General features: G+C 40.0%; 1 protein-coding gene across 2 annotated transcripts; it reads left to right on the forward strand.

Annotated features, from left to right (window-relative positions):
• The first annotated feature begins 226 nt into the window (after positions 1–226).
• On the forward strand, positions 227–16,748 carry si:ch211-216l23.2 (uncharacterized protein LOC565061 homolog). 2 transcript variants are annotated; one of them, XM_046306470.1, is made up of 9 exons: positions 227–465; positions 4,683–4,769; positions 6,322–6,398; positions 6,489–6,609; positions 10,424–10,623; positions 13,639–13,917; positions 14,176–14,337; positions 14,489–14,743; positions 15,129–16,748. In XM_046306470.1, the coding sequence occupies exons 1-9, from the start codon at positions 413–415 to the stop codon at positions 15,164–15,166; spliced, it is 1,272 nt and encodes a 423-aa protein (XP_046162426.1). In that variant the 5' UTR covers positions 227–412; the 3' UTR covers positions 15,167–16,748. The 2 variants fall into 2 exon arrangements, with proteins under 2 accessions (XP_046162426.1, XP_046162436.1); XM_046306480.1 differs by having other exon boundaries at positions 228–465; positions 4,686–4,769.
• The last annotated feature ends 2,537 nt before the right edge of the window (positions 16,749–19,285 follow it).

The raw sequence follows: 19,285 nt of genomic DNA on the forward strand, positions 1-19,285 counted from the left end.
CACTCCAGATCAGTAGACCGGAAACACAGGGCTTGATGACTTAAGAGGACGTGACCAGTCTTACACTCCAGTGCAGTAGGTGGCGATGTATGCAGCTTTCAGTTGGTTGCGATCTGCCAATTCAAATTTAAAGAAGAAGAAGCCTGTGGCTGTGTTCGAGAGCATCAACACGACTGCTTATTGACTGATTTATAAATCACTTTGCGTCGTAAATAACGATTCATTATTATTTGTAGATCAGTCCGAATGTACCAAATGATACATTGCGGTTTTGATCCTTTCAAATACGGCCTGGTTATTTAACCTATGTTAAGGCGCACTGTTAGCTAGCAAGCCATCATTCGTCTGTTTGGCCAAATACTTATTATTTTCCACGGTTTATTTAGAGGTATTCCCACTTGACGAATGTGCAATGTCGTCGTGGGCACCAAGCGGTAGACGGCCTCAACCCAACCCAAATGGAGGGTAAGTGGCTAGCTAGCGTAGCTTGAATCAGCCTCATTATTGCCTGATTAGCTAGCTAACTAGTTAGATATGAAATTACCTATAGCAGAAGTCATATCTGGAGCCTAACTAGCTAGCCAATTAACCGGATAACTATTGTATTGTGGGTGAGTGTGTGTGTAACGTTGTTTGCTTAGCTAGCTAACGCAGCTATCCACAAAGGAATGGCTAACGTTAGATGTTCAGAGTATGTGAGCAGAGTTGAGCGGTCAGAAATCGTTTTCCTACGGAACTCCACGTACTCTCCAGCGACACTGCTAAAAACTGCTCTTGCACAGGGTGGAAAACATATTGCCGCGCCAAATTCGCTCTTAAAATGTAAATCACAATTTAACCAACCCCCATCTATTTGTGTGGCTACATGGACCTACCATTTGGTTTTGAAGTATTGAAACCAACCCATATGATTTCAATTAAAATGTATTTTAATAAACATGAAAGGATGACTTAGAAGCGTTGAATATTTCAAATAGGCTTGCTACTGTACATGTTTTGTTAAACAGTATATAAACATTCTAAATAAGTCGCGAGCCAGACAGGTAGCCTACGAAGGAACGAAAATTAATTTAGGCTATATTAGCCTATTTAACTATTATTTTTTTCATTTGCGAGTCCGACACACTAGACTGGCAGGAACATTAAGCTCAGCATTTAAACAACATTTTGTTGTATTATATTCTAAATTGCGTTTATAGGTGTTGACTTACTTATAATATATAATGCTAGATAATCCGGTGTTTGGCGGATAATGTTGGTTCGAGGGACGTCCGGCAAACTGTGCCAATATTTCCTCCAAACACCGGTTTCGAGGTCATTATTACATTTATACAAAGATTACTAACATATTTAAATAATGATTGACATATTTATATTAAACGTTATTTCATCCTTCCACGATATAGTCCCGACACAAATCTTGGTTTACAATCAAGCCAACTGGTTCGTTCCATCGTTTGGGTCTTTGTGTGACAAAAAAAAAAATACATGTCAAATAACACCATCTGACTTCTCAAATAAGCTTGTTGACCAATCAGGACCTGAATAGGACTGCACGTCACATAATCGTTTAACGCGTTCATCATTTTTTTAACGTAGTTATTAAACTTTTTTTTTTAACGTAGTTATTACACACTGGTGTTTAATATGTCATAACGATTCGTCGATATGAATGTTATGATGCTGGTAAAGTTGTCTCGCGCACCTACGGTGCTGGCCATTAAAACATGTTTTTTTTTATTTTTATAAACTATCTAGCTCATGGATGCAAACAATGTCCTTCCCCAAAAAGATAGCAAAACATAATCTGTTTCAGTAGTAGTTAGCTAGCTAACAATATAGCTAGGTGTCATCATCTAAAATAACCCTAAATTATAAGACACTTCTTAGAAGCCAGCCACAATAAGTATTAGCCACAATAGTGGACTTTGCAGTTAGCCTTCAAAATATACGTATGTCATTGACAGTGATGCAAATTACAATAATCTGTTAATTTGACAAAAATCTGTTGAAATCACCCTGGATGTATTATACTTTAGAATTGCACTGGGGACATATTTATTTCACTGTACAGTCTTACCCCATGTCATTGATCCACAATCCATAGGTATCAGTCTACTCTGTGACACCCAGAGAACATTAGTGTCATAGCTCTTATTGTGGGACTCTGAAACATCTGTGAATTGAGCCACATTTATTATCAATCTATGTGTATTGAACACTATTCCTAAGGAAAACCAATTCTGCGTGGATGTTTTGGAGTCTGATAACTCTAAGGACGTTGGGGAAAAATATATATTGGGTGTTGAGTAGACTGATACCCCATTTCATTGATCCTCAACTCTTAGGTAAAACTGTACAGTGCAAAATGAATGTCAATAGACACAATAGGTTGACTGGGGTGTGATGTCCCACGATAAGAACTACAACGCTAATATTTACGTAAACTCTTCACAGTTGTGTTCTGTCTGTGTCACCGAGTAGACTAATACCTTGTTTAACCTTCAACCTTCTATAACATTATCTAGTCTAAAAATGTCACGATTCCACTAATTGTGACCTTCTGCATCACTTTCAAAGAGGTACTTTTATTTTGAAGGCAAACCGCAAATTCCACTATTGTGCCTAATCCTTATTGTGGCTATTTTCACAATACATAAGCTGGTACATCGAGCCTCACTAGCCAGATGAAGCTAGCTGGCTGCTTATAATGTTCGCTTTGGGCAACAGGGTTAAGTTGCTTAACCCTGTTGCAACCGAGCTAATACTTACTCACAAGGATTCCTAAATCGTTGCTAAGAATAATGAAAATGACTGCAGGTTCTGCTGGTCATTGTTTTCTGGCAGGTTGTATTGGTACTAGCTAGGTACCAAGCTAAAGCTAGCTACCCCAGAAGTTGTGGTCGAACAAATTATGCTTTATTATTGACGCAGTATTGTAAACACGTCGTTCGTGGCCAGTGTTTACATCTTTGCAGACTTTTTTTGTACAGCTTTGACAGTGCTACTGTATCTTTTTTGACACGCAAAGACCCAGACAATGTTCCATAGTATGTATGTCGTGAAGCTAATGGCAGTGACGCCAGTACTGTGTAACTCCGGTAGGGCAACATCTGAAAAGTAGCCCACTTGGTAGTGTGTACCAGTGCTCGACCAGTCGGCGAAAGCCAACGACAGAGGGCGGTTGATTGTCAAGGGAAATGAATTCCATTATCTTGGCTTTAATGGATTTAGCCTTTGTGTTGAAATTTTGTTACTCTTTCAAATGACTGCTATATCCACACAGCAGACATTATGGGCTAGTTCAGGAATGCTGTGTTGCACGTATAGTGCAACATTTTCAATGGTGTCAATACGTCATGTTATATAGGTATGCATGTCGGCTTTGACATCGGGGTGTTATAGACATCGGCCGATACCGATGTTGGCATTTTTTGCTAATTTTGTCCTATTCCGATATGTTCACCGATATATCGTGCATCCCTACTAGGTACACATGGGACAGAGACACAGCAAGATTTATACAAATCTCTGCTGTTAAACTAAATGTTAGTCTAAAGAAATGTGACAATGTCTAGATGTTTTATATAGTGGAGATCAAGTTTATAAATTGCTGGGCTGATGAGACAGTGGATTGCACAGTCAAATGGAACCAAGTAAATAGGAACTTTTACGTCAGATTTAGTTGGTGATTACTTGTGGAATAGACACCGGCTGGAATGGGGTTTTAACCCATCAGCATTCAGGATTAGACCCACCGTTGTATAAGTAGAATTAAAGAGAATTTGAATGAAAAATGCCTAACTAGGCTGTCTACAGTGCCTTTGAATTCACTTTTAGAAACACGGGTTTGGCCAGCGTTTGGCTTCAGGCTCATGCAATGGTGCCTAGTGAGCAGGCCAGCAGCTGGGAGAAACTCTCTTTGCGCTTGTAGAGCCACTGGGGATGCTAAACACTCCTCGGGCCACTCTTGCTGGGCAGGGATGGAGAGTTTTTATTTTTCATAAAGTAAAATAAAATGTAAAAAATAGATGTAGATATAGCTAGGCCTATAGTTTTTTTTTAGTCAAAATGGCTCTATCAAAATGCAAAGCTCATTGAAAGAGGTAATATGTCAGGCCTATTGGGTCTAAAATCAATGATTGCCTGTTGTATAGAAAATAGAAAGAAAATGAGCTAAACTTTCAAGAGATCACATTTTTTATTTATAAATACTTTGCTACAATGACACAGCCAGCTACCCACCTTTTTTATGTTAGCATGTGTACATAGTTCACATCATGCTTTCGGGATATGTCTTTTCAGATTCCACAATGATTCTTTAGTTGGTGACACTACATCACCGCACTCTCACTCTTGGTCCTCCTCATCTTTCTAAGTCACCTTGATTTTGCACCTGTGTTGCACCTGTTTCTTTATGAATATATTTATCGAACTCCATGACAGTAGCTAAAGCAAGGGGCTATAACGGCACACAAGTGGCCTACAAATGCATTTTGGGCCAGGCATGCCCTGAGCTTGTGAAGTGAACGGTACTGGAGCGGCAAGAAGTCCGACGCTCCAGCCTTTGGGGGGGAAACTCGCTCTGCGCTCCAGTCAAATGGGTCAATCTCCATTCCTTGCTCCGCTCACGTACTTATGGTTGTGATGCTAATAGCTGGCTAACTGTAAATCTCCTTCAGCAGTGTTAAACCTCTTCGGCCTTTTCGAAGACCAGCACCATACCCTGTGAGAGAAGACCGGACCGACGACCACAAGGATTCTGAGAGGTAGTTAACAATGCAGCTAACAAAGGGTGGCTTTGTAAATTTTACTCTGGAGTGCTAGAGTACGCTCTGGGCATTTTGTAAATTCAGAATGTTGTCAGATTCTCTGTTTGTAAATTGAGTGTTTCACTCTCGGAGTGTTCCCAGTGCACACTCAACGCTATGACGGGGGAGTAGGGTTGATCCCGAGTTTTCTGACCTCACAACGGCAGTCAAGCACCCTAGCTAACTGGCTAAAGTTGTCTAGCTTGCTAGCTATATTCAGACAAATGAGAGAACACCTCACCCTGACCATTTTACTCGCCCTAGCCAAGCTGGTTAGGCTGTTTTCATGTTAACTAGGGCGTTGGTGACTAACTGTGCTGCTAACAACAATTTATTTCTTTTTTGTTTCTGACTTTTACTGACACCGGTTATATTCGACGGGTGTTGTGCGTTTGTAAATTGATTAGTTAATCTGTGCTCTGACAGACTCAGACGAGACTTCTCTGAAATCAGATTGGATAGCCAGAGTGAATTTACGAACACACCCTAAATTAGCTAGCTAGTCTGCCAACATTCCTTGATTGACTGTTGATAAATGTTCATGGCAGGTTTTGAGGGTAGTGGACTAAACTCAACTCTACAGGACGTGTAAATGCAGGCTATTTTCTTTTTATTTACATAGTTTTGTTTGATGTCGGAGCTCCAGTCCACCCACACTAGTTGCCGCTCAACTCCATCATAAATTGTGGAGTGTAGTTGGCTAGTTCCGCGGATATCAGTCTGAAACAAGTCTCTGTAAAAAAAAAAAAAAAAAAAATTTAAGACACGATAGTCTCTACAAGCAGAATGTTGAATAAATGATAATTACACTTCCATTACCGGTTGTGCATGCTGCTGGTCCGTCTGGCGGTAGGTGGAGTTAGGGTATCCACAGGAAAGTGTTGTTAACCCTACATTGCCGGTAGTTTCTGTCACTTGTATTTTCAATCTGTTCACTCATTGCATGTGATGCACAACATGTAAACAATATCCGAATGTCGTTGACCAATGCACTTTTCTAGCAATATTGGCCATATTGTGCAAGTGTTTGTCACCTGCGAATTGCATCATTATTGAAAATAAAAAACGTAAATACAAACTATACAGACCAGCGTACTGAAGGTCTGGTTGATGACAGTTCCCTGTGGATATTTTGTATCCAATTTACCTCCGACATGGGGACAAAATCGGCAGACAACCGGTAAAGTAAGTTGAAATGAAATTTGTTTCAACATTCTGAATTTGAATGGGACAGTTGGGGAATGCTGAGCCTGCATGTTAGTGTGTAAGTATTTCACTCTAGTATTATAAAAAGGCTAGTTTGTGGGTCATGATGATGTGTGGTGAGGTGGCATGTCAAAACATGCAATCAAATGGTTTGTGAATATGTACCATAATCTGCTAATGCCAAATACTTGTTATGATGTCCGCTCCATCTGAAGAATAAAGTCGGGACACCTGTGTGTAGGGTGGAGAAAGGGGTGAACAAATGCTACAAAGCCTAGTGAGGTTTTTGTTGTGTTACTTTCAGTTACGAGGAGTTGGACCAACAGCATGACTACTCCGGTAACAACATGGACTATGAAGGATATCAACATCAACAAAATGGTAAGATCACATTTCTCTTATGTGGTCTGTCAACTAAATATATTTATTTGCCAACAACCTGTTTAGAAAATGTCTTCCCTCCCTTCTCAGCTTCTCCCAAAGTTTACAATGCAGCTGACAAACGTAGCGCCCTCTACCAGCGGTTCTATAAGCAACTCCAGGATAAGACACCTGCCGACTGTGTGGTTCTGTCTGTGAGCAACCAGAGCACGTGAGTAGCTCACCTTTAAGAAAATAGGGTATTTATGCGTTTTGGATTTTCCTTTCTGCAATATTTTCTATGCCCTTGTAAGGGGAGGTGCATGTGTGTTTCTCCAGGAGTGAGGATGGAGAATTCAGCAACTGTGGTGGTTGTCTGAAAAGGAATTAAAATACCCATACACCTGTTGGGGATGACTTGTGTGGGAATTTAACTGTAATTGCCAAGAAGAACTATGTATGAATGGCAACAACCTGGAACAACTAAACTGAAGTCAATTGTAAGATTGACTGAGGTAAATGTAAAACTATTGTTTTAGCTTATCTAAACGGGCCAAATGCTACACCTGTTCTTTTTTTGTTTGTTTCTTACACACTTGCATAAACTTCCATACTACTCATGTCTGTCTCTCCAGGTTGGCTGAACATTTTTTTTAAATCTACTTGTAGAAAACAGCCCCCCTGTTTTATGAATCAGCCCCCCCCCCCCCCCCTAAGACCTGTAGTAGTTTTTGTTTTCCTTGCAATCACTTATAAATAAGTTTCTTCACATGCAGGAATTCAAACTCTCTGCTTAAAAATATAAAAATTGCACCATCCTCGGCTTAAAGGAGATTCACCATATCAACATATCCTGTGAAGCCAGATTTAGTTTCAAATTGCGCCCAGTTAATTAAACTTGAATAACTCTATTAGGGATTGTTCGATATGCCAACTTGATTTGTTGAAGATACATATTTGGTTGATTCTTGACATAACCATCAAAAACATGAATCCAGACATTCACCACAGACACTAAAGAACAATCAACAGAAACATAACACAATGTGTTATGAAAACAAAAAACCTCTTGGAGAACATCACTTTTTGTTGTAAACAGTCATGCAATGCGTTGTTCAAAGTGCACTCTCATTTCTTAATCTGATCATCATCGGTCTGACAGTGAATATTGTACACACTTTTCTGGAATGTGTCACGTAATACATGTCACGTAATACATGTGTATTTAACTCTACTTTTCAACCGTTCATATATTTCATGAAATGGGATAGATGAGTTAGCCATCCAAACTCATGAAACGGAATGAAGCTTTTATATCCACCTCTGAAGAAAATGTAGAAGTTGTCCAGTTCTTGCAGCAATCGAAGAGACTGAAGGTCCATTGACCTCATGGGTTCACTCTGCCTTTTAAAAAATAAGTTCTGTTACAATGAAAGGCTAACTTGTTTTAATTTCATACTGTAAGTAGCCTGCTTTAGTACTGCTTTGGTAGCTATTTACACCTGTAAATGGTAGTAACAGGATGGAATTGCTGCCATTTTTAAATGATTGTATGCTCCCCATAAAACACTTGCCATGTCTACCCCTAGCAAACTTATTCAATTCCCAGCTCAAAAGTGTTGTTGCAACACTCGCATACAATGTTACATTTGAATATAGCCTACCAAAAAATGCCCAGTGTAGTAACGCTAACACTATCGGCTGATCTTTTTCCCTTTTCTTCATAGTGTGCTATAAAGTTATGTTTTCTCAGTGTTATATAATGTAAACCCGGATGACCTATGCAACTTCCATCTTAATACTGTTAACTCACGCTCATCTTGATCCTTGTGGACACGGCACATTCGACTTCCATCTTTATACTGTTAACTCACGCTCATCTTGATCCTCGTGGACACGACACATTCGACTTCCATCTTTATACTGTTAACTCACGCTCATCTTGATCCTCGTGGACACGACACATTCAACTTACATCTTTATACTGTTAACTCACGCTCATCTTGATCCTCGTGGACACGACACATTCGACTTCCATCTTTATACTGTTAACTCACGCTCATCTTGATCCTCGTGGACACGACACATTCGACTTACATCTTTATACTGTTAACTCACGCTCATCTTGATCCTTGTGGACACGACACATTCGACTTACATCTTTATACTGTTAACTCACGCTCATCTTGATCCTTGTGGACACGACACACTCGACTTCCGTCTTTTGAAATGCTCACCCCTGCCTAAACGTATTGCTGATACTTTCTCTGAGAAGAAAAGTCCTACAAACTAAAAACTGGTGCTAAAAGATGCTGTTTTGTGGAGAAGTTGAATAAGTGCCGTATTAATTGACAGTAGTGTTTTTACTGAAGCAGCGTTTAAAACATTCATCACAAGTGTTATGATGTGTACCTGTTGTGGGCTTTGAGACATCACTGTCCCACCTTCCTCAACATATTGTATGTTACACACACAGTAGTGACTAGGTTCAATGAATATTGTCACTGGTCAATACTGTTCATGCTCTTTCAATACTATAGATTTATTTATGTTTATAAGCATATTTAAATACAAAATGGACATCAACAGAAAGAACTTACAGCAGGCTGGATTTAATGACCTGATCACATACATTTTTATAATATTAGGCCTATGGATATTAGGCTTGGGCGGTATCCAGATTTTCATATTGCCATACCTTCCCTTCTCTCATCCCGTGATTTACGGTATTACCGGCATAGCACACAAGGGGGTTCTAAAATCACAAGAGAAGCCCATTGGGCCTCAGTTACCAGACTACTAAAAATTTGCACAAACTAATAGCGAAATCACATAAGACGCTTTTAGTATATGCTAACGAGCGAAAAATGAACAAACTAATTGCAAATCCAGCACAGTTATACAAGCATAGCTCATAGCTACAGAATGTCAATTTCGGAGAGTGTTGACATTTACAAGCAAAAGTGAACGGGATACATTGTTCAAATGAACAAAGTTGTGATACATGCTTTTCTGAAGGGAGAGCAGCATGTGTACACGGAGCACAGGGGAGAAGAACGCAGGAGAAAAGCTATTGGGAAGCACAGGGGAAAAACAGCAACTGTACAGAACTCATCCAAAGGTCTGACTACTGACAGAAAGCTTTTTATAAGATACAGTGCCTGACTACAGTGGAGGAATGGGAAAAAATGTCAGTCTCTCGATGTGCAAAACTGATAGAGACATACCCCAAGCGACTTACAGCTGTAATCGCAGCAAAAGGTGGCGCTACAAAGTATTAACTTAAGGGGGCTGAATAATTTTGCACGCCCAATTTTTCAGTTTTTGATTTGTTAAAAAAGTTTGAAATATCCAATAAATGTCGTTCCACTTCATGATTGTGTCCCACTTGTTGTTGATTCTTCACAAAAAAATACAGTTTTATCTTTATGTTTGAAGCCTGAAATGTGGCAAAAGGTTGCAAAGTTCAAGGGGGCCGAATACTTTTGCAAGGCACTGTCTGATGTTAAACATTTACTAGTGAATTGCATAGAAGTGTAACTTCACCTCGTGTGCTGCACAACAGAGACTCACCGATATAGAAAACTATGGACTCACTAGCTCCCATTGAGCTATTTACAAACACATGACTGGATCAACTTTTCTGGGGACGTATGGTAAGCTTCATAATGTGACAGCTGAAATGATGAACGCATTCTGCTTTATCTCCTAAAGTATTGTACAAGTTGACTGCAGGTTTTAACAAACAAAAGTACCTACAAATATTCAAATGTATTGATACCGCATGTTTTTTTCCAAATACCCCCAGTATACGGTATACCGCCCAAGCCTAATGGCTATACCAGGTTATCCTGCTCTTCACTGGTCACTTAACTACACCTTGATAGGAGTTGTGATTCAGTTGAGGTGTCTTTGTGGTTGATTGAAGCCAGGCCTGGACATGCTGCCACAGCACAGCGGTGCTGTTCTCCTCTCACACGACATGCCTGCGCACCCCTCGTTTGTGTGCAGAAGTCAATAACCAGCTTTCTTCTCTTCTTTCAAAGGGATTACCCCAAATCTATAGGCCACTGTTTGCAGGACCGTGGCCTCTCGGTGGAAATGATTTACCTGCAGGCGGAGTCGGGCCTGACCCGGGCCCTACAAGATGTCCGCTCCGACGGTTCCCCCTTATGTATTCTCGTCGAACAGACTAACGTAGCTCTGTCCTCGTGCACAGTAATCATATTTTCAGAATCCCTCAAAAGTAAGTCCCACAGTCACCTGGCCCCTTCTAACTAAACAATTAAAAATGTATCTCTAAAAGAGCAACAATACCAAGTCTCACACTCCTGATAAAACCTATTTTAATTTAGATAATTTAAGGGTGATTAATATTATATCGCCTATGGTGATTTTAGTTCAATTCTGTAGTTGAGAACTCAGCAGTTCACATTGGACCCCCTCATCAGAGGCTCTCACATTAAACTTAATATTAATTTAGGTTTGAAATAATACTGACATGTATACAGTACCAGTCAAAAGTTTGGACACACCTACTCATTCAAGGGTTTTTGTTAATTTTGACTATTTTCTACATTGTATAATAATAGTGAAGACCACTATGAAAAACATATGGAATCATATAGTAACCAAAAAAGTGGGAATCAAATCAAAATATATTTGAGATTCTTCAAAGTAGCCACCCTTTGCCTTGATGACAGCTTTGCACACGCTTTGAATTCTTTCAACCAGCTTCACAAGGTAGTCACCGGGAATTAATTTCAATGAACAGGTGTGCCTTGTTAATTTATGGAATTTCTTCCTTAATGCGTTTGAGCCAATCAGTTGTGTTGTGACAAAGGTAGGGGTGTTATACAGAAGATAGTCCTATTTGGTAAAACACCACGTCCATATTATTGCAAGAACAGCTTCAATAAGCAAAGAGAAATTAGTCTGTCATTTCTTGAAGATATGAAGGTCAGTCACTCAAGAATATTTCAAGAACTTTAAAAGTTTCTTCACGTGCAGTCGCAAAAACCATCAAGCGCTATGATGAAACTCTCATGAAGACCGCCACAGGAAAGTAAGACCCAGAGTTACCTCTGTTGCAGAGGATAAGTTCATTAGTTATCAGCCTCAGAAATTGCAGCCCAAATAAATGCTTCACAGAGTTCAAGTAACAGACACATCTAAAGATACAACTGTTCAGAGGAAATTGCGTGAATCAGGCCTTCATGGTCGAATTGCTGCAAAGAAACCACTACTAAAGTACACCAATAACGAGAAGATACTTGCTTGGGCCAAGAAACACGAGCAGTGGACATTAGCCCGGGAAAATTTGACCTTTGGTCTGATGAGTGCAAATTTGAGATATTTGGTACCAACCGCCGTGTCTTTGAGATGCAGAGTAGGTGAACGGATGATATCTGCATGTGTGGTTCCCACCTTGAAGCGTGGAGGAGGTGTGATGATGTGGCGGTGCTTTGCTGGTGACACGGTCTGTGATTTTTATATAGAATTCAAGGCATACTCAACCAGCATGGCTACCACAGCATTCTGCAGCGATACACTGTCCCGTCTGGTTTGGGCTTAGTGGGACTGATTTGTTTTTCAATAGGATGTTGACCCATCACACCTCCAGGCTGTGTAAGGGCTATATGACCAGAAGGAGAGCGATGGAGTGCTGCATCAGATGACCTGGCCTCCACAATCACCCAACCTCAACCCAATTGAGATGGTTTGGGATTAGTTGGACCGCAGAGTGAAGGAAAAGCAGCCAACAAGTGCTCAGCATATGTGGGAACTCCTTCAAGACTGTTGGAAAAGCATTCCAGGTGACGCTGATTGAGAGAATGCCAAGAGTGCAAAGCTTTCATCAAGGCAAAGGATGGCTACTTTGAAGAACCTCAAATATAAAATATATTTACATGTCTTTAACACTTTGTTGGTTACTATATGATTCCATATGTGGTGTTTCATAGTTTTGATGCCTTCACTATTATTATACAATGTAGAAAATAGTAAAAATAAAGAAACACTTGAATGAGTAGGTGTCAGCTTTTGACTGGTACTGTATGCACATATCAGTCACACTAGAAAAATTATTAATTGCTTGATATAAATCCTCAGGAAATGTCAAACTAGCAGATGACAATAAAAAACATTGTATTATTTATATATATTAACATTTTAATGTCTTTTTAAACTACTATTGAATAGCTTCTTAAAGGTGTACTATGCAGCATTTTAAATCAGGCTTAATACCCATGCCAATATATCCTCCAAACCACGGCTTCTCAGGCATTATCACTTAAATCATTTTGATTTCGGGGGAATAAGACTTAAAAATACCTGAAATGAATGAGTACAATTTATATATTTTTTTGTAAAAGAAGCAGTATTGTTGTTCGTACCTCTGAGAACGAGAACCAATCATGCAACAGGAAGAAGCTGTTTGTGTACATTGAGGGCAGTGAACAAGCAACTTTACAGCTTCAAATGATGTTCAAAAAATGTTTTTGTCTCAATTGTGTATTACTTTAATTTGACCTATCCTAGACATGTAGGATATATCATGTAAATTATATAGCCTACTGAATTTATATCAATAATGGTAGTATCTAAATCATAACAGCTAAATCATAAACAGGCCATATGCTTGAATTTCTTTAAATATTATCAACAAATACTATTTAATAAGTTATTGTACTGTTATTTAATATGACATTTTTCCTGTTCAGCACATGTGTGGTTGTGGACCTATATAATATTAAAAATGTTCTCTGGAACTGAAGTACATAATCCTCAACTCTTAAATGATCCTCAAAGATGCCTTTCCTTAATCCACATAAAATGTTATCCTTGAAGCGATACTGCATGTCATGCAAAATCTGTATAGTGAAATAATACTGTGTAGTTAGTATTTATGCACAAATGGATAACTAACCTTTTTCAACTTTTATGCATAATACATACCAAAAAATACATATTTGCTGTACATCAAAGTAACATTCACCTTATCAAATATATAATACCAGTATTCAAAGTATATGTATTAAAAACATTGTTTAAAATGTGTTAATTTATTACTGATTATTACATATTAATGCAATATGAACTGTTTTCAACACAAATGGCATTGCATTTTCACTCAACCCCAAAGTAAAACCCCATATCAAAATAAACTTGTCTGAAATAAGTGGGACATATCAGAGCAAGACCTCCTGTATGATTAACTTATATAATGTGTTAACTTTTAACCTTCAAACCCCTCTACTAGTCCACCGCAACATGCCCAAGGACCATGCCATGGACTTTGTGATGGCGGAATATGGCCGTGGGCTTGGGGAGCGGACGCAGCAGAAGGACCCTGCAGAAACAGGGGCGCGGGCGGCCGAGCTGGTGGATGACTACCTGGAGAGAGAGAAAGTGGAGAGGCATGCTGTGCCCTCTGACACCCGCCAGCTGCTCTTCTTCCTGGCCGAGGGAGTTCACCTGTATCCCGAGGAGCTGAGTACCATCGCGGAGTATCTTCGCAACCGCCAGGACCATCTGCAAGGTGCAGCCACACAACCATAGTGTCCATAGTCTTTATGCACAGTACAAGCTTTTTATTTAGGACGGCAAATTAAATCTCCTTTTTTTTTCTAAGAATTTGTGATTGTTCGTTGTCTCTAACTACACCATACATTGCAATTTGTTAATGGAAATACAGGATTCTTAGATACTAAAGTGACAATGCTGAGTTATAATTTGTCTATTTTTAGGATGTTATACACTCCTATAAAGGGTTCTTCTAATGTTTTCTCTTTCCCAGCCACGTCTGAGACTGGTGATGGCCCCCGGCCTGAGAGGAAGAAGATGTTGCCTCCTGGTTTAGGTAAACCTCCACCGCTGCTACCCACCCCCTCAGGCCCTCATGGCAGAGAGCCACCCCCTGGGATGGGAGAGCACCCTGTCACCCCCCTCATGACTCCAGGTGAGTTACCATTCTCGAAAATAGAAATGTTCTGCAGGGCAGATGGGATCGATATCAGATGGGAATGTTAAAATCAATCACTCATGAGTCACTTGTTATGGCTATGCTTGTATATGTAAGTGTTGACAGTCTCTCTGATCTGTTTTCTTAGGCTCATACCCCAAGACCAAGCCCCCTCCACTGCTGTCCATGGGACAGGGGCTACCTCATCGTCCCACTCATGGCCCCCACGGTCCACTACCTCGAGGACCCCCACACCACCATGGGCCCCCTCCCCCCCGAGGGCCTCCTCCCTCCCGTGGTCTTCCACAGAGTGGCCCCATGCCCCCACACGGCCCCAGAGGAGCCCCACCATCACTGAAGAGCCTTCACATGGGACCCCAGCCTGGGCTGCTCCCCTGTCCAGGTTAGTCACATGCTTTACTGTTCTACTATTTCATGCCCTTCACGTGTCATCTTAGGTTAGGCTCACTAAGAGCCTTGGACAGAGCATCAGTGTACTTAAAAGCAGCGGGTGGCAGTCCTATTGCCTCGGACCACAAAACATCAGACATTATTTTATTTTAATTTCCCAATGCTTCTACATGTTGAATTGTCACTGTTCTTCAACACCAAGCACGTTGTTGACGGCACGGCCAACGTGTGTTCTAGAGTTTTCCCTCTTGTCGTCTTAGGCAGGGTTCAGCAACACATTACAGTACAATACAACAGTAGCATTTCCATAACATGTCAATATCCACAAAACTATTGTACATTTAATCCAATCATGTTCCTGTCTCCTGTCTGATCAGGTGGTCTGCCTCCACACCCTAACACACCCAGGCGCTGAGAGAAGAACACCTCTAGACCACCATGGACAGACAGCAGAAAGCATTAGCGCTGATCAGGAAACACTGTCATACTGGCCTGAGGAGTGGGATCTCCTTCAGCTCAGTGCCCTGCTGCTGCTCTCTCAGGACCCCACACTACCACTCCTCATCTCAGAGCCCTGTATAGATAGTCTCTGTCTCTGCATCCATAGTTTAGCAAGCTGAAATGGAATGTTGGTTTTATTTGACTATTTGGGAGTTCAGAGCTCAATTTTTATGAGTGTTTGAGTTGACCCACAACGATGTTCAGGAGCCAAGTCAGAACCTTTTTTTTTTTTATTGCATTCTCAAATTCTTTGTTTTCATTTATCTGTTATTAGTTTTTATCTGAAAATTGGCTATCAAATATTATAATAAACAATAGATTAAAGGCAAATCAATCTCATATCTTTTGCGATCATCTCATCACACTCAATGGTCTGTCTTTGGATTTTTCCAAGGAGGAGGATATGATGCCAGTATGCGATCAACTTAAGAACATAGTAAGAATGGTAAAGTCTGCACCTGTTGTATTTGGCGCATGTGACTAATATAATGACATTTTAATCTCGTGATAAATATGAAGGTGATATGTTCAGGAGCAGGTCTGAGCATTTGGTTATCAACTTCAATATTTATTTTGTTAACTAAGTAAATTGGTAGTGATACTGGAGTAAAATTAGCTAGTTAACAAGAACAGAACTCAGTTTCTTAGGCTCTATTTTAAAATATTTTCTACAGGTGTTTTATTAGAATAAAACATTCCATTGTAGCTTTTTAAGTTGGCGGTCTGAGAGAAATTAATGCTGTTTTAGAGAACTTAATGTTAATTCCTTTTTCTGTGTTATCTCCCATGATCAAATAAAAAATGTAGCACCAACCATCACTCAGTGTTTAGAACAGTATAAAAGGTGTGACTAAACTGTTTCTGGCAGCTGTTTCCTATTGGGAACCCTCAGTATAATGTGCCCATGAAAATTAAGAAGTTATTGTGGAGATTTTTTTTTTTTACATACACACAGTATCTCATGTTTTATATAATACTGTGTATCTAAGCCAACCTTGGCAGTGGTCTGATGTAACTTCAGACAATTTGTAGTATTTATCACTAGATGGTGCTATAGATCCATTCAACTATCATTATCTTTGAAACCATTGCATCGACAATTTTATTTGACCTTTATTTAGCTAGGCAAGTCGGTTAAGAACAAATTCTTAAATTCTTATTTTCAATGACAGCCTGGGAAGAGTGGGTTAACTGCCTGTTCAGGGGCAGAACGTCAGCTCGGGGATTCAAACTTGCAACCTTCCGGTTACTAGTCCAACACTAACCACTAGGCTACCCTGCCAATATCAAATGTGTTGTCTTCTCTGACATTGAAAGGCTGCAATCAATTTATTTGAATCGGAAGTCCCAGTTATGTTTTCATTGTTTTTGCCACAAGCCTGTAATGTTGTTTTGCATGAGATTGTTTCCTTAGTAATTTCTTATTCTGTGTCAGTTTAAGCGAACGAAGCACTTCACTGAATTGATTATTAAGATTAAAGGAAATAATCTTGTTACTGAAAGTGTTCTGAGACAGATAAAGGTGCAAGACTTTTTGAAAATGAAATCAATTCCTCTTGAATTCAATTTTCATCCATTTCATATTGCGTTTCATGTCAAAGAGTACACCATTGAGTTTTCATATTGCGTTTCATGTCAAAGAGTACACCATTGAGTTTTCATATTGCGTTTCATGTCAAAGAGTACACCATTGAGTTTTCATATTGCGTTTCATGTCAAAGAGTACACCATTGAGTTTTCATATTGCGTTTCATGTCAAAGAGTACACCATTGAGTTTTCATACACCATTGTGCGCTTCATGTCAAAGAGTACACCATTGAGTTTTCATATTGCGCTTCATGTCAAAGAGTACACCATTGAGTTTTCTACGTGGGCATACACAATAGATATCTAATAACAGTAGTGGTGGCTCTATTCAAAGTTTGAAACGAATAACTATTTTCAGAGAAATGGCTGATATCCTACAACAATGCTGAGAAAGAAAGACCTTGTCGGCTAAGATTCAGACAGTATATGTATTTACAGTACATTGTCGATTGTACAATGCTTGCAAAGTGAAAATCAAATATCTATCCTGTTTGTTTTGTCCTTTGGCAGTGTGTGTCTTACAGGATGCATACATCAAATCAAAGTTGATTGGTCATGTACACAGTATAACAGACTTAGTGCAGCTAAATGCTTATGTTACTAACTCCTAACAATGCAGGAAAATGTCAAACGGTACGTAATTATTTCTGTTTTGAAATGTCGGAACAAATCCAATGAATTCGATCATGGTTAAGTTGTGTTAGTATGTGGTTGTGTTAGGTGATTGTGATGTAGTGTTCTGTTTAGGAGTGAGTGTGGCATACAGTCACTGTGAGTGGGTGGACGTGTGTGGTCAGGCATGTTCTCCAGTTGTTTTTGTCTCCCAACTCCTGATCACAGGCCCTCGGCTGCAGCTGTGAAGAATCCATTGACTCTCAAAGTAATGGAGAACTGTTTATGCTTCATTTCACCAGCTGAGAAATGTTGATTGGAGCTTTGTGGGAGAAGGGGAAAAACAACATCCTATAAATCAGTTGAATGGCTAGACTGAAACATGGATAATCAGACAGACAGATTGTATTCAAACGGTTGATCTGTCAATCTTTTTGCACACATACCGAGAACTTCTTACCCATGTCTTTGCACATGTAGCCTATGTACAGTAAGTAATCACGTTGAGAAAACTTAGATGCACAGCAACACCGCCCTCCCGTAAAGCCTTATATGTTTCTTTCTACTTCTGCGTTAGCTTCACAATTGGATATCAATCAAAATGTATCACTATGGCTATTCCTGGCACCACTGTGTCAGAATTCACAGGATCTGATCTGGCATTGGCTCTTAATGGGACTTGTTTCTGAATTACCTTAACCCCAAACTGGGCCTGTGTGTGCTGCTGAGAATGAGATCTTCATTAGGATCCTCCAGCTCTGACCCCCCCCCCCCCCCCCCCATCGCCACAAATGAGTGCCAGGTAAGCACTAACAGCCAAACATGTTGATAATTAGACCCGTTATTGGAAGGTGTTATCACAACAATTAACACTCCAATGTGTGGGTATCTATGGGTGGTGTTGAGTGATTTGGGGTAGGTGGCTTTGTGTCTAGATTGAAAGCCCCCTTCTCATTTAAATGTGACTAAATGCCTATGAGAAAGCCTCTAGATTCTGATTGAGCACAGTTCTGTAGGGTACATTTCATTTAATGGTATTTAATTTTGAGGGGAAACGTGCTATAAGTTGCATGTATTTGTGTATATGTGGTATGTAGTGTATGCATGATATTAGTCACCCACTCTGACGCAGTAAAGAGAGATAAAAGGCCATGTATTTAGTGTTTCCATCCATTCTTCAAGAGATTTCTCTTTTTCTCCACTGTGTATTTGGCAAAAACACGCTCCTCTTTCTCTTTTTTTCTTTGCGTTTTTGGTTGGCTTGGCTGTGCCGCTGTTCCTTCGTTCCTCAGCATCAGGCCCCTCTGCACAATGGGCTTTAATTGGGTTAAGTTTGTCCGCCACAGATAACATTTATTTCTGTTGAGAATAAAACAAATTGCTGGCACTAATGGCAATGTTTAATGTAGCTCTTTTTATTATGGATGGAGGAAATTAGGAGACGACTCCCTACAGAGAGCTGATGTCGTGGGAGTGGTGCAGCTCATCAGAAAATCATTTTCGCTGGAGTGCTGTCATCCTTGCCACTCCCTCCTCTTCCCCTTTTCACTGGCTGCCTGGCCCCTGCATAAGATAAACATATCCAAAAACACACATAACACAGTATGGGAAGCAGAAATCCCATTGAATGTGTATTAACACAGAAGTCAAGGATTTAATTAAATATTCTAGGTGGGGGGAAAAGATGAGGAAAACAGTTAATACTTAACAAATGGATGACATAATTGATGTACAGTACATGGATGCATGACTATTCCATCAACCAGGACCGCTCTCCACCCCCCTCCTCCGCCAATCTCCCCTCATCATCATTACCATTATTGTGCTCTGGTC

This window comes from Oncorhynchus gorbuscha, linkage group LG02 (genome assembly GCF_021184085.1).
Source record: "Oncorhynchus gorbuscha isolate QuinsamMale2020 ecotype Even-year linkage group LG02, OgorEven_v1.0, whole genome shotgun sequence".
NCBI lineage: Eukaryota > Metazoa > Chordata > Actinopteri > Salmoniformes > Salmonidae > Oncorhynchus > Oncorhynchus gorbuscha.